We start from the raw sequence: 15770 nt of genomic DNA, 5'->3' as shown, positions 1-15770 counted from the left end.
GGGGGAATTACAATGCTATTAGGCAGGAACTGGGGAGCTTAAATTGGGAACAGATGTTCTCAAGGAAATGCACGACAGAAATGTGGAGGTTGTTTAGGGAGCACTTGCTACAACTGCTGGATAGGTTTGTTCCGATGAGGCAAGGAAGGGATGGTAGGGTGAAGGAACGTTGGATGACAAGAGATGTGGAACAGCTAGTCAAGAGGAAGAAGGAAGCTTACTTAAGGTTGAGGAAGCAAGGATCAGACAGGGCTCTAGAGGGTTACAAGGTAGCCAGGAAGGAACTGAAGAATGGACTTAGGAGAGCTAGAAGGGGACATGAAAAAGTCTTGGCGGGTAGGATTAAGGAAAATCCCAAGGCGTTCTTATGTGAGGAACAAGAGGATGGCCAGAGTGAGGGTAGGGCTGATCAGGGATAGTGGAGGGAACTTGTGCCTGGAGTCGGAGGAGGTAGGGGAGGTCCTTAATGAATACTTTGCTTCAGTATTCACTAGTGAGAGGGACCTTGTCGTTTGTGAGGACAGCGTGAAACAGGCTGATATGCTCGAACAGGTTGATGTTAAGAAGGAGGATGTGATGGAAATTTTGAAAGACGTGAGGATAGATAAGTCCCCGGGGCCAGATGGGATATACCCAAGGTTATTACGGGAAGCGAGGGAAGAGATTGCCGCACCTTTGGCGATGATCTTTGCATCCTCACTGTCCACTGGAGTAATACCAGATGATTGGGGGGTGGCAAATGTTATTCCCTTGTTCAAGAAAGGGAATAGGGATAACCCTGGGAATTACAGACCAGTCAGTCTTACGTCGGTGGTGGGCAAATTATTGGAGAGGATTCTGAGACAGGATTTATGATTATTTGGAAAAGCATAGTTTGATTAGAGGTATTCAGCATAGCTTTGAGAGGGGCAGGTCATGCCTCACAAGCCTTATTGAATTCTTTGAGGATGTGACAAAACAGATTGATGAACGAAGAGCAGTGGATGTGGTGTATATGGATTTTAGCAAGGCGTTTGATAAGGTTCCCCATGGTAGGCTCATTCAGAAAATAAGGAGGCATGGGATACAGGGAAATTTGGCTGTCTGGATACAGAATTGGCTGGCCCATAGAAGACAGAGGGTGGTAGTAAATGGAAAGTATTCCGCCTGGAGCTCGGTGACCAGTGGTGTTCCGCAGGGATCTGTTCTGGGACCTCTGCTCTTTGTGATTTTTATAAATGACTTGGATGAGGAAGTGGAAGGCTGGGTTAGTAAGTTTGCCGATGACACAAAGGTTGCTGGAGTTGTGGATAGTGTGGAGGGTTGTTGTAGGTTACAACGGGACATTGACAGGATGCAGAGCTGGGCTGAGAAGTGGCAGATGAAGTTCAACCTGGAAAAGTGTGAAGTGATTCATTTTGGAAGGTCGAATTTGAATGCAGAATATAGGCTTAAAGACAGGATTGTTGGCAGTATGGAGGAACAGAGGGATCTTGGGGTCCACGTCCATAGATCCCTCAAAGTTGATAGAGTTGTTAAGAAGGCGTATGGGGTGTTGGCTTTCATTAACAGGGGGATTGAGTTTAAGAGCCGCGAGGTTATGCTGCAGCTCTATAAAGCCCTGGTTAGACCACACTTGGAATATTGTGTTCAGTTCTGGTTGCCTCATTATAGGAAGGATGTGGAAGCTTTAGAGAGGGTGCAGAGGAGGTTGAGGGAGCTAGGGCTTTTCTCACTGGAGCGAAGAAGGATGAGAGGTGACTTGATAGAGGTGTACAAGATGATGAGAGGCATAGATAGAGTGGATAGCCAGAGACTTTTTCGCAGGGCGGAAAGGGCTATCACCAAGGGGCATAATTTTAAGGTGATTGGAGGAAGGTTTCGGGGAGATGTCAGAGGTAGGTTCTTTACACAGAGAGTGGTGGGTGCGTGGAATGCACTGCCAGCGGTGGTAGTAGAAGCAGATACATTAGGGACATTTAAGTGACTCTTGGATAGGTACATGGATGATAGTAGAATGAAGGGTATGTAGGTAGTTTGATCTTAGAGTAGGTTAAAGGGTCGACACAACATCGTGGGCCGTAGGTCCTGTACTGTGCTGTACTGTTCTATGGTCTATGGAAGTTAATCTGCACAGAGTAAGATACCAGAAACAGCACTGAGTGATACTGGCTAAGGGATAAATGTTGTCCAGGATAGTATACCCCTGCTCTGCAAATAGAGCTACATCTTTCGCATCCATGAAAACAAGCAGGGCCTCAATTTAACTTCTCATCTGAAAGACTGAACCTTTAATGATGCAGCGCTCCCTCTGAAGTGTCAGCCTAGATATGTGCTTACATTCTGAGTGGGGCTTGAACCCACAACCTCCTAACTCAGAGGCAAGAGTGCAATCACTGAGCCACAGCTGACAATTATACATTGATGAGCTAGAAACAAAAAATAGAAAAGATTAAGAGAGGGAGACAGGTATGGGGTGGGGTATGACAGTGGAGTGTGCATGAGGTTTAACATGTTTTATTTTTAATTTATGTCCAAAACCTGCTGGCAAACTAAGTTATCTGTGAATGACATTTTAATACATGTTTCACATGTCGCCATAGTCTTGCAAATAAGCAAAGAAATGTTCAAACTTCCTTTAGTTCATGACTTGCATCAGCCATTAACAACAGCATGCTGGAAACCTGCACAGGCTACTTCTATCTATGGTTATCTGATAGCTGAAGAACAGAAAGACAATGCCTTATATGTTGTCACAACCTCAGTTTTAGCAAAGTCATTAAGTCGCTACACTGCGCTATACTAACCATCACCTACATCAACCTATCCCTCAGCGGTCGCTTTAGCCATGCAAAGTTGTCTCCAACAGTAAATGGGTCATCAGAGATCTATGTAGGCTGACATTTATCACTACCTAGCTCCAGTGCCATCTGTTACAAAGGGAATCAGCTGCTGCAACAGTTGGCGTGGGGTTGACTATTTGATTCTGGCAAAGTCAGTTTAACATTGAAAGTCTGCATACGCAGCCCCAACATCGCAACTCGGATCCCACAGTTATCAGTGCACCTGCTCTCACCTCAGAAGATTTGGAGCCCAGACAATAGCAAGGTTCTTCGTGTGCATGTTGGTGATGTAACTGAAGGTCGCTAATCGAGCCAAGTGCCTCATTAGAAACTCCAGGGTCCTGGACACAGAATAAATCACAAGTTAGCCAAGATACATCATAATATCAACACAGTACCTGCAGGAAGATTTTCACAAGTATGGCAGTCACACTTCATCCTAGTGGTGCTAAGACAGCCAATTCAAAAAGAAGAAAGCAGTTACAGGGATGGTGTGCATTAATCTGGTGATATTAATGCAATTCTGTTTAAACATGGGCAAATTAATGCAGATCTGGGAACAACTAAAGTGACACACAGTTGCCAGAAGTGAGGGGAGCAGGAGTAACAGCACGCAATGACCTAGATTAGTAATTAAAAGGAGATTGGTACACAACACTTGTGCCAACAGTTGTGAATAAAAGCCGCATGAGACAGTGTCCTAAGTGCAGCAGACTTTAAGAAGGCTGATGGGTCTTGGTGTGGCAAAGATACTCATGTAACCAGCGTGGGGTTACTGCAGGTCAGAGATACTACCCCATCACTCAAACATACCCATGTAGCAGTTCTAATTTTCTTCAAGTACTGCAGCTGTATTTCTGCACCAGAAATTACACAGTTACTTTTACCACTGTTAGTTGGAACGCAGAGATATAAATCCATTCGATATTCAGCCTCCTACATTGTTTCACAGCAAAGATACAAAACTTGGAAATAGTGTGATCTGTGAGGAGGATAGTGATAGACTTCAAGAGGTCACAGACAGGTTGGTGAAATGGGCGGACATGTGGCAGATGAATTTAATGTGGAGAAGTGTGAAGTGATGCATTTTGGAGGAAGAAAGGCAATATAAAATAAAGGATACAATTGGAAAGGGGGTGCAGGAGCAGAGGGACCTGGGGGTATATGTGCACAAATCGTTGAAGGTGGCAGGGCAGGTTGAGAAAGCAGTGAATAAGGCATAGAGGCTCCTGAGCTTTATAAATAGAGGCATAGAGTGCAAAAGCAAGGAAGTTATGATGAATCTTTTATGAAACACTGGTCTGGCCTCAACTGGAGTATGGTGTCCAATTCTGAGCACCACATTTTTGGAAGGATGTGAAGGCATTAGAGAGGGTGCAGAAAAGATTTACAAGAATGGTTCCAGGGATGAGGGACTTCAGTTACAAGGGTAGATTAGAGAAGCTGGGGCTATTCTCCTTACAAAAGGTTGAGAGGAGATTTGATAGAGGTGTTCAAAATCAAGAGGGATCTGGACAGAACAGATAGGAAGAAACTGTTGCTGTTGGCAGAAGGCTCAAGTACAAGAGGACACCAAGTTAAGGTGAATAGCAGAAGAACAAAGAAAACAAGAGGAGAAATTTTTACGCAGCGAATGGTTAGGATCTGGAATGCACCACCTGACAGTGTAGTGGAGGCAGATTCAAGTGTGGCTTTCAAAAGGGTATTGGATAACTAACTTGAGAAAAACAAAATTTGCAAGGCCACAGAGAAAAGGTGGCAGAATGGAACCAAGCTGAGTTGCTCTTGCAGAGAGCTGGCAAAGACAAGATGGAAAGAATAGCCTCCTTCTGTGCTGTAACCATTCTATGATGCAATATGAAATAAAAGGCATGTGGAAATACTCCCCAGTGGTCAAAGGGTTAATCAGTTCATGTGTGCATACCTGTAATGAGGAGGAGGAAGCTGCTGGATGACATCGTGAATTTTAATCAAGCGATCCTCATCTGAAGCGACCGACACAGAATCCTGCAGGAGACAAACAGTCAAAGTCAGCCTTCCCTCACTGAACACATTCATCAACCCCCCTCACTGAACACATTCAACACCCCCCCTCACTGAACACATTCAACACCCCCCCTCACTGAACACATTCATCACCCCTCCTCACTGAACACATTCAACACCCCCCCTCACTGAACACATTCATCACCCCCCCTCACTGAACACATTCATCACCCCCCCCTCACTGAACACATTCATCAACCCCCCTCACTGAACACATTCATCACCCCCTCCCACTGAACACATTCATCACACCCCCTCACTGAACACATTCAACACCCCCCCCTCACTGAACACATTCAATCACCCCTCACTGAACACATTCAACACCCCCTCACTGAACACATTCATCACCCCCCCTCACTGAACACATTCAACACCCCCTCCCACTGAACACATTCAACACCCCCCCTCACTGAATACATTCAACACCCCCCTCACTGAACACATTCAACACCCCCCTCACTGAACACATTCAACACCCCCCCTCACTGAACACATTCAACACCCCCCCTCACTGAACACATTCATCACCCCCCCTCACTGAACACATTCATCACCCCCTCCCACTGAACACATACAACACCCCCCCTCACTGAACACCTTCAATCCCCCCTCACTTCACTGAACACATTTAGTCCTCCGCCCTCTGAACACATTCAGCCACAATATTAACCCCCTCCTTATTGAGCGATGTCACCCCCCCACTTGATTGAACTAAGTTCTCACCTTTTTTTTTAATACATTCATGGGATATGGAGGGCACTGGCATGGCCAGCATTTATTCATGAGCCCTAACTGCCCTTGAGAAGGTGGTGGTAAGCTGCCTTTTCATACCACTGCAATCCATTTGGGGTAGGTACACCAACAATACTGTTGGAAAAGGAGTTCCAGGTTTTTGACCCAGTGACAGTGAAGGAACAGCGATATAGTTCCAAGTCAGGATGGTGTGAGAGTTAGAGAGGAACTTGCAGGTGGTGGTGTTTCCATGCATCTGCTGCCCTTGTCCTTCTAGGTGGTAGAGGTTGCGGGTTTGGAAGGTGCTGCTGAAGCAGCCTTGGCGAGTTGCTGCAGTGCATCTTGCAGATAGTACACAATGCTGCTACTGTGCACCAGTGATAGAGGGAGTGAATGTTAAGGTGGTGGATAGGGTGCCAATCAAGCGGGCTGCCTTGCCCTGGATGGTACTGAGCTTCCTGAGTGTTGTTGGGGCTGCACCCATCCAGGCAAGTGGAGAGTATTCCATCACACAGCTGATTACTGCATTGTAAATGATAGACAGGCATTGGGGAGTCAGGAGGTGAGTTACTCACTGCAGAATTACATGGCTACAAGCTGCTTTTGCAGGCACAGTATTTATATGGCTGGTCCACTTAAGTTTCTCATCAATGGTGATGCCAAGACTGTTGCTGGTGGGGGATTCAGTGACAGTAGACCATTGAATGTCAAGGACCTGCTCTTGTAGCCATCGCATCTATGTGCTGCTTCAGTTCAGTTTCTGGTCAATGATGACCCCCAGGATGTTCATAGTGGGGGAATTCAGTGATGGTAATGCCACTGAATGTCAAGGGGAGATGGTTAGATTCTTTCTTGTTTGAGATGGTCATTGCCTGGCACGTGTGTACTGCAAATGTTACGTGCTACTTATCACCTCAAGACCTTGTCCAGGTCTTGATGCACGTGGACATCAGCTGCTTCAGTATCTCTGGAGTTGTGAATAGTACTGAACACTGTGCAATCAGCACTGAACATCCCAATTTTGGACCTTATGATGGAGGGAAGATCACTGATGAAGTAGTTGAAGATGGTTGGGCTTAGGACACTGCCCTAAGGAACTCCTGCAGCGATATTCCTGGGCTGAGATGTTTGGCCTCCAACAGCTGCAACTATCTTTATTTGTGCTAGGTATGACTGCAACCAAGTTTAAAGTTTTCCTCCTTATTCGCATCAACTTCAATTTTGCTAGGGCTCTTTAATGCTACAATTGGTCAAATGCTGCCTTGATGTCAAGGGCAGTCACTCTCACCTCACCTCTGGAATTCAGCTCTTCCATCCGTTTTGAACCAAGGCTGTTATGAGGTCTGGAGCTGAGTGGTCCTGGCGAAACCCAAACTGCTCCCTTACTGAACACATTTAACCCCCCAAAATTGAACACACCCCCCACCACTGAACAAAGTTACTCCCCCCTCCCTGAAACCATCACACCCCACTTCCTGCCTGCCCCCCTCCCCCCACCCCCAAAACAATGTCAGCCTCTCTCCCCTACTGTCCAGTGACACAGCTGTTGCTGTTACATGTTGCTGCGGCTGAGTGTGTAGTTATCTTGCCATGTCTGATAATATTTCCAGTGCTGTGTCTGGGTGTCACTGTCTCTCATTGTGGGTGTCTGTGTCTGGGTGTCTCTGTCTCTGTGTGTCTTGCTGCCAATGCCTGTTTGGAGGCCTGTGCCCAGACACCAATCCCTCTCAGTGCCTGAGTGCCACAATCTCTCAGTGCTGCTCTCAGCAGGAAAAAGCAGTGTATTTCCCCTCTTGCAATGTAATAACGTACTGGAAGCAGATTGGACTGGATTAGTTTCACTTGCTGACCCTTCACCAGCAGATATTGAAACTCTTGATATAATGCATGATCTATGTACTCTCACAGGGAGCAGAGAGAATAAGTGCGAGCTCAGTTAGCAGCCAGGACCCTTGGCTTGGGGAGGGATCACATCTTCTGGCATGAAAAGCACGGCTGTGGTGGGAAAGCAAAGTGAACTGTTGCCCAATGGGCCTGCAGTAAGGCATGGGTCCTAGGAGCACAAAAACCACAATGTTCTGAGCCAGCCATTACCCAGGGCTGATGATCCAATTGCTGTGTTTAAGGTGTTTGTACCAGGCAGCAACCTGTTAGAGTTTTGTAAAACAACTGCTGTTTGAATTACACTTGCATGAACTGCTCTGGGTTGCTTTTAATTGACCAATAGTGAAGGTACTCACTGAGAATTTCTCATATAGCTGGTAGGTTAGCAGTGGGTTAGGCAACTCTCTGAAGTACAGCTTGCACAGTGACCCAACACAATGGATATCCTGGAGGTAGAGATCCTTTGTTAACTCGGGGATCTGCTCAGAGTCAAACTCATGTCTACAAGAGAAACGAGACAAAAGTCAGGTTACAGTAGCACAGTGCTGAAAAACAAACAGGAGATATTCAACGCACATTTTACCTGACATTCCCTTCCCATTGAGCTGCAGAAACTTCCAAATGAAGCTGAAATCTTTATCACAATGTCAGCATCACTGCAATTCTTTCAGACAGCAATTGGGAGTTACACACATCAAGTCATTGACCATGTCGCCTGATTGGAACGTAGGAACAAGAGGTGGCCTTTTAGCCCTCAGTGTGTTCTGCCATTTAATTAGATCTTGGCTGATCTGTATCTCAACTTCAGCTACCTGCTTTGGTTCCATAGCTCTCAATACCTTTGCCTAACAAGAATCTATCAATATCAGTTTTAAAAATTTTCAATTGAGCAAGTGCTTTGTGACATCAACCCTGAATGGCCTAGTTCTAATTTAGAGGTTATGCCCCCTTGTTCAGGACGCCCTCACCAGAAGAAATAGCTTACATCTACACAATCAATTCCTTTAATCATCTTAAACACCACCATTAGATTGCCACTTAATCTTCTGCATTTAAGGGAATACAAGCCTAGTTAATGCAGCCTGTCCTCATAATTTGACCCTTTTAGAGTCATACAACATAGGAACAGGGCCTTCGGCCCACCGCGTCCATGCCGACCATAATGTTTATCTATACAAATCCCACCTGCCTGCATTAATTCCATATCCCTCTATGTCTTGCTCATTCAAGTACCTGTCCAGATGCCTCTTAAGTGTTGCTACTGTTCCTGCCTCCACCACCTCCTCTGGCAGATCATTCCAGATACCCACTATTCTTTGTGTGAAAAATTTACCCCTTTGAAGCTCCTCCCTCTCACCTTAAATCTATGCCCTCTAGTTTTAGTCACCCCTACCATGGGAAACAGACTCTGGCTATCTACCCTATCTGTGCCTCTCATAATTTTATATACCTCTATCGTGTCCCCTCTCAGCCTCCTTCGCTCCAGGGAAAACAGACCCAGCCTATCCAATCTCTCTTTATAACTCAAGCCCTCCAAACTAGGCAACATCCTTGTGAATCTTTTCTGCACCCTCTTGAGCTAAATCACATCTTTCCTGTAGTGCGGCGACCAGAACTGCACACAGTACTCCAAGTGCGGCCTAACCAACGTTATGTACAACTGTAACATGACGTCCCAACTTTTGTACTCAATGCCTCGGCCAATGAAGGCAAGCATGCCATACGCCTTCTTCACCACCCAGTCTACCTGTGTTGCCACTTTCAGGGAAATATGTACTTGCACCCCAAGGTCTCTCTGCTCAACAACACTCCCCAGGGCTATGCCATTCACTGTATATGTCCTGCCCTGGTTTAACTTCCCAAAATGCATCACTTCACACTTGTCTGCATTAAATTCCATTTGCCAATCCCTTCCCCACTTTCCCAGTTTATCTATATCCTGCTGTAACCTTAGACAACCTTCTTCACTGTCCACTATACCACCAATTTTGGTGTCATCTGCAAACTTACTAATCATGCCCCCTACATTCTCATCCAAGTCATTAATATATATGATAAACAACAGAGGGCCCAGCACCGATCTCTGCCGCACACCACTGGTCACCGACCTCCAATCTGAAAAACAACCCTCCACTACCACCCTCTGCCTCCTTTCACCAAGCCAATTTTGTATCCAATTGGCTAGCTCACCCTGGATCCCATGTGTTCAAACCTTCCGGACCAGCCTACCATGTGGGATCTTGTCAAAGCCCTTGCTAAAGTCCATGTAGACAATGTCTACCGCCCTGCCCTCGTCAATCCTCTTGGTCACCTCCTCAAAAAACTCAATCAAATTCATGAAACATGATTTCCCACGCACAAAGTCATGTTGACTATCCCTAATCAGACCTTGCCTTTCCAAATGCATATAAATCCTGTCTCTCAGAATCCCTTCCAATAACTTTCCCACCACTGACGTAAGGCTCACCGGCCTGTAGTTCCCTGACTTATCCCTGCTGCCCTTCTTAAATAAAGGCACAACATTAGCTATCCTCCAGTCTTCCGGTACGTCACCCATGGTTAACGATGATACAAAAATCTCAGCCAGGGCCCCAGCAATCTCCTCCCTTGCTTCCCATAGCATCCGAGGATACACCCGGTCAGGCCCTGGGGATTTATCCACCTTAATGTGCTTCAAAACCTCCAACACCTCCTCCTTTGTAATGTTGATATGCTCCAGGATACTGCTGTTCCCTCCCTTGAACTCACTAGCTTCCATGAGTGTAGCCCCTTCTCTAGTAGGGCCATCCACATACTGCTTCAGAAAACTATCCTGGACACACTTAACAAATTCTTCCCCATCTGATCCCTTAGCACTAAGGCAGACCCAGTCAATATTAGGGAAGTTAAAATCACCTACTATTACAACCCTATAATTCCTATACCTATCTGTGATTTCCCTACATACATGTTCCTCCAATTCCCTCTGACTACTGGGGGGCCTATAGTATAACCCCAAAGTGATCACCCCTTTCTTATTTCTACCCACATGGCCTCGCTGGACATTCCCCCCGGGATATCCTCTCTAAGTACTGCCGTGATGTCCTCCCTAATGAATAGTGCAACTCCCCCTCCTCTCTTACCTACACCTCTGTCACGCTGGAAGCATCGGTACCTCGGTACATTGAGCTGCCAGTCCTGCCCATCCCGCAATCATGTTTCCGTAATAGCTATAATATCACAATCCCATGTACCGATCCATGCTCTGAGTTCATCTGTCTTACCTGTAAGGCTTCTTAAAGTAAATGCAGTTTAGCCTACCAGACCTTCCACGCTCCCTGTCCTGCCCCTGCCCGGCCTGCCTACTGGACTTGCTTGCTTTAACCTCTACATTTGCCTCAACTATCTCATCGGAGAGACTACTACTTTGGGTCCCACTCCCCTGCCAGACTAGTTTAAACCCTCCCAAGTAGTACTAGCAAACCTCCCCGCAAGGATATTGGTCCCCTTCCAGTTCAGATGCAACCCGTCCTTCTTGTACAGGTCACCTCTGCACCAGAAGAGATCCCAAAGGTCCAAGTAGCTGAAGCCCTCCCGCCTATACCAGCTCTTCGGCCACGCATTCATTTGCCTAATCCTCCTATTCCTACCCTCACTAGCACGTGGCACAGGGAGTAATCCTGAGATTACAACCCTAGAGGTCCTGCTTTTTAACCTTCTGCCTAACTCCCTATATTCACTTTGCAGGACCTCATCTCTCTTCCTGCTTATGTTGTTAGTACCAATATGGACCACGACCTCTTGTTGCTCACCCTCCCCTTTCAGAATGCCCTGTGCCCGCTCAGAGACATCCTTGACCCTGGCACCAGGAAGACCACACACCATCCTGGATTCTCGCTCACGGCCACAGAAACACCCATCTGTGCCCCTGACTATAGAGTCACCTATCACTACCACTCACCTACACTTTGACCTTCCCTGCTGTACAACAGAGCCAGTCGTGGTGCCATTGACCTGGCTGCTGCTGCTGCTTTCCCGAGAGGCCATCCCCTCCAACAGTATCCAAAACAGCATACTTGCTATTGAGGGGAATAACCACTCCTGCACTACCTGCCTGCCCCTCCTGGCTGTCACCCACCTATCCAGCTGAACCTGTGGTGTGACCACCTCCCTGAAACTCCTATCTATGATACTTTCTGACTCCTGTATGCTCCTCAGTGAGTCCAACTGCCGCTTCAACCGATCCATACGATCTGAAAGGAGCTGCAGCTGGACACACTTCCTGCAAACGTAGTCGTCAGGGACATTTGACTTCTCTCTGATCTCCCACATTTCACAGGAGCAGCATACTTCCCCACTGACTGCCTTTTCCACCCCTCGCATTACTTCTGGCTTAAAAGAAAGAAAGAAAGAAATTGGGAATTTAAAAAACCTGGTCAATACTCACCCTCCTCACCTGGTATAATTCTGGTGAATCTGCGTTACAACCACTGCAAGGCCACTATACCCTTCCTGAGGTGCAGTGCCCAGAGCTGAATGGAATATTCCAACCAGGTTTAACCAGAGCAGACTGGATCACAAACAGTTCTTAACTTTCAAGGAGCAGCATTTCTTGAGGGTGAAACACCACAAGAGGGCTCAGTGCCGATTAATCATAAGGAGATATTAGGACAGGTGACCAAAAGCTTGGTCAAAGATCTGTCAGTAACAGAATAAACCAATGCCCATGGGAGAAAAGGAACCCATCTTCCTTGTTCTGCTAACAGTAGGGATTAGATAATTGTGCTTTCACTGGCACTGCCAAACTCTGAGAATCAACGAAATGGATTTGTTTGGGGCAACGTTGTTACCATAGGCCAGGATGAAGGTTCAAAGCCCATAAATCCTACCAGAGTGTCTTTGAATCTCAGCTGGAAGACATTAACTCAGTGAAAGCAAGATTGCAGGTGACTCAACTTGTGGTTATCCCTTCCTTTTGCACATTTTATTTTAACACAGGAGACCTATTTAATATTCCCAGACAATGCCAAGCAATGCAAGTAAGTTTCAATGCAGAGATCAGAGCACTGAACAGACTGGGAATGGGGCAGAGGCCAAACGAAGAGATGCCTTGAAATATTCAATAAAGTAATTTAAATGTCTGCTCTGTGTCTCTCCTCATGGCACTGTCGAGGTCTGGAACTCGTTGTTTGAAGAAATTGCAGAACAAACAAACATTTTTGAAAAGGACTTTAATTTAATAAGGGAAAATGTCAATGCACATGGTGATTTTTTTCCTCCAATTTCTTTGTTCACTGAATCAATTTGATTTTGAATCAAATGATTGGAGAATAATCTAAAACATTTCAAGATCTCTTCCCCTGCCCTCCCCCACCACTTCACCAACTGAAATAATCTCCAGCTGTAAATGCAGCAAAAAGATGATCAACGATGAGAACAGTGATCCTAGTTCATCAAGCGCACCTGGATCTAAGTCCTAGCTCATACCACTCACTGAAAATTTCTTGCATTACAAAGAAAATAGTGATCATATATCATAAGCATAAATGCATACACACAGGTTTTGCCCAGTTATCACACACACTGCTGTCTGGTTGTGAAGATGTTTTTTCTTTATGAAAATGGGTACATTGTTGACAGAATAATTACTAGACAGCAGCTTAAACAGCCTTTAACAGTAAACATTCATGCGCTTCAATGGCCAATGCGGAACCCTCCACCACTTCCAAGTTCAGAATCGGAGATGTTTAAACATTCAGCTCAGACTGGGGCTGCTCTTTCACTGTTGTCCTCCAGGTTTAACACCATTACTGTCTGAGTGAAGGGAACACAGTCTAACCACAAGAAGACTCGGTCATCAGAAAACACCATCTTACCAGGAGTTCACAACCTTTATTGGGCCAGACCACACACAGTAGGGTTTCACTGGGACACCACTACTAAACATCTATTTTTAGCATCTATATCACAGCCACTACCCGAGGCAGAAAGACAAAAATAATTTGAACTTTTAGAGTGCCTTTCATGCCCTCAGAACATCCCAAAGCACCACACAGCCAATGAGGTACTTGAAGTGCAGTCACTGACGCAAGGCAGGCATCACCTTTAGCCAAGGCTCAAAACAGCATCTCAACATCGGAATCGAATCCTACAAACTCAATATATCTCGAAAAAGGTTAAAAAACTGCAAAACTACACTTCAACATCCTTCAAGCAATGTACTACAGCCAAGTGCTGTAAAGTTAGAACACTCATTGTGAAATACACAAGAAATAAGCATGGGTTGGGATGCATATCGCAAGACTGGAACAGAAAACCATTGCTTGTGCAAACTCTGCAGTTCTACCTAACCCTAGAACCTGTCCACATCCAAATACACGCAAAGCATTACACTCATTATTTTATGATCTGATCAGTTAATGCTAGCTGTCGATAAGTGGCAATTCTGTACTCATTCAAAGGATATTCTGGCCTCTAAGGGGAAGTAAGGAGTTGATTTGGTATCTTAGTTTTAGTTTAGAGATACAGCACTGAAACAGGCCCTTCGGCCCACCGAGTCTGTGCTGACCATCAACCACCCATTTATACTAATCCTACACTAATCCCATATTCCTATCACATCCCCACCTGTCCCTATATATTTCCCTACCACCTACCTATACTAGGGGCAATTTATAATGGCCAATTAACCTATCAACCTGCAAGTCTTTGGCATGTGGGAGGAAACCGGAGCACCCGGAGAAAACCCACGCAGACACAGGGAGAACTTGCAAACTCCACACAGGCAGTACCCAGAATCGAACCCAGGTCCCTGGAGCTGTGAGGCTGCGGTGCTAACCACTGCGCCACTGTGCCGCCCTTCATCTCTCCATCATTTATGCTGTTAAGAGTGGCATTTTGTGGAAAATACATCTCAATCACTTGATTGGTTTGGTGCTAACCTATACAGAAGGTCACGAATCCAAAGTACTTTACTTTTGAAATGTAGTCACTATTGTTATGTAGCCAAATTAATGGCCAATTTACACATAGGACAACCAGAAAATGAGATAAATAACCAGTTAATTTGTTTTAGGCACTGGTTGAGACATTAGTATTGACCAGGACCCCAAGAGAATTCTTCTTTGACTAGTGCCGTGGGATCTTTCACATCCCAAACAGGCATACAGGCCTGGATTTAATATCTCAGCTGAAAGACAACATCTTTGACAATGCAACACTCTCAAAACTCCAAATCCTGGTGTGACTTTTTGACCTAGAGGCAACAGTGCTACCACTGAGCTAAGTGGTCACTGGTATTAATCATTTATCCAGCGCTGCATTGGGAAATGCATCAACGTGCAGCCATCGGGCAAGGACGCAATAGTCAGTGTCTGTGTAACCCAAACTTCAAGGAGCGGCAGTGTCTGTGTAACCCGGACCCCAGGGATAGGCAGTGTCTGTGTAACCCAGACCCCAGGGAGAGACTGTGTCTGTGTAACCCGGACCCCAGGGAGAGGCAGTATCAGTGGTACCTGTACCCTAGGGAGAAGCAATGGCTGTGGAACCCATATCCCAGGAAGAAATACTGTCCATGGAACCCGCACCCTGGGAGAAATACTTTCTGTGGAACTTTATCCCATCGGTTGGTCACGTCTGTGGAACCCATACCCCAGTGAGAATCAGTGTCTATGGAAGCTGCAACCCAGTGAGAGTCAGTGTCTTCAGGAAAGGAAGAAAGGAAATAATTAGCAAAAATAGAAAATAAATCTGACTTCAGACAGAAAGAAACACAGATATGATGCAAATACCCAATGAAAACACCAGCAAGGTAACTGTTTATTAGATAGTACCAGTTGGCATTACAGTAACAGCACCCAAAAGTGAGTACTTGGTCACGAGCAAGTGTTAAAAGGAGCAGTCCAATTCCTAGGTCAGGTTTTCTGTGAAGCTATACCACTGCTGTAAACAAAGCATCAAAAAGGTCACCTGACCGGACAGTTTGCACACGCAAATAGCCAGAATCAAAATCCAAACACTAGATTTGACTAAGCTGAGTCTATAAAGTTAGTTTAAAATGTTAGAGTATTTAGAAAGAATTGGCTGTGACATCTAGGAGTTCTTATCAACTCTACTTCACAGGAGGTTGACTCCAGGTCTTGTAGAGGTTCCTGAACTGGTGGTGTGCAATGAGGTTACTAGTGTATGCGTGATGAGAACACTAGGTGTAACTCACTTATAAATAATGCCTGCAATAACTATTTTCTGAAGTATTCTGGGGTTACCCTCTATATCTACACAAACATTAATTATACAGAAACATTT

General features: G+C 45.6%; 1 protein-coding gene across 8 annotated transcripts in view; it reads right to left on the bottom strand.

The window, feature by feature from the left end:
• Window positions 1–15770, bottom strand: part of arhgap32b (Rho GTPase activating protein 32b) — a 645931-nt gene that overhangs the window by 29006 nt on the left and 601155 nt on the right. For all 8 annotated transcript variants that reach the window (XM_068053769.1, XM_068053766.1, XM_068053771.1 and 5 more), the window contains 3 exons: window positions 7844–7988; window positions 4747–4829; window positions 3056–3163 (listed from right to left, as the gene is read on the bottom strand). In XM_068053769.1, coding sequence (XP_067909870.1) covers window positions 3056–3163; window positions 4747–4829; window positions 7844–7988 — 336 coding nt within the window. The remainder of the gene's footprint in view (window positions 1–3055; window positions 3164–4746; window positions 4830–7843; window positions 7989–15770) is intronic.

Source organism: Heterodontus francisci, chromosome 22 (assembly GCF_036365525.1).
Source record: "Heterodontus francisci isolate sHetFra1 chromosome 22, sHetFra1.hap1, whole genome shotgun sequence".
NCBI classification, from domain to species: Eukaryota; Metazoa; Chordata; class Chondrichthyes; order Heterodontiformes; family Heterodontidae; genus Heterodontus; species Heterodontus francisci.
This window is presented reverse-complemented; position numbering and strand designations above follow the sequence as displayed.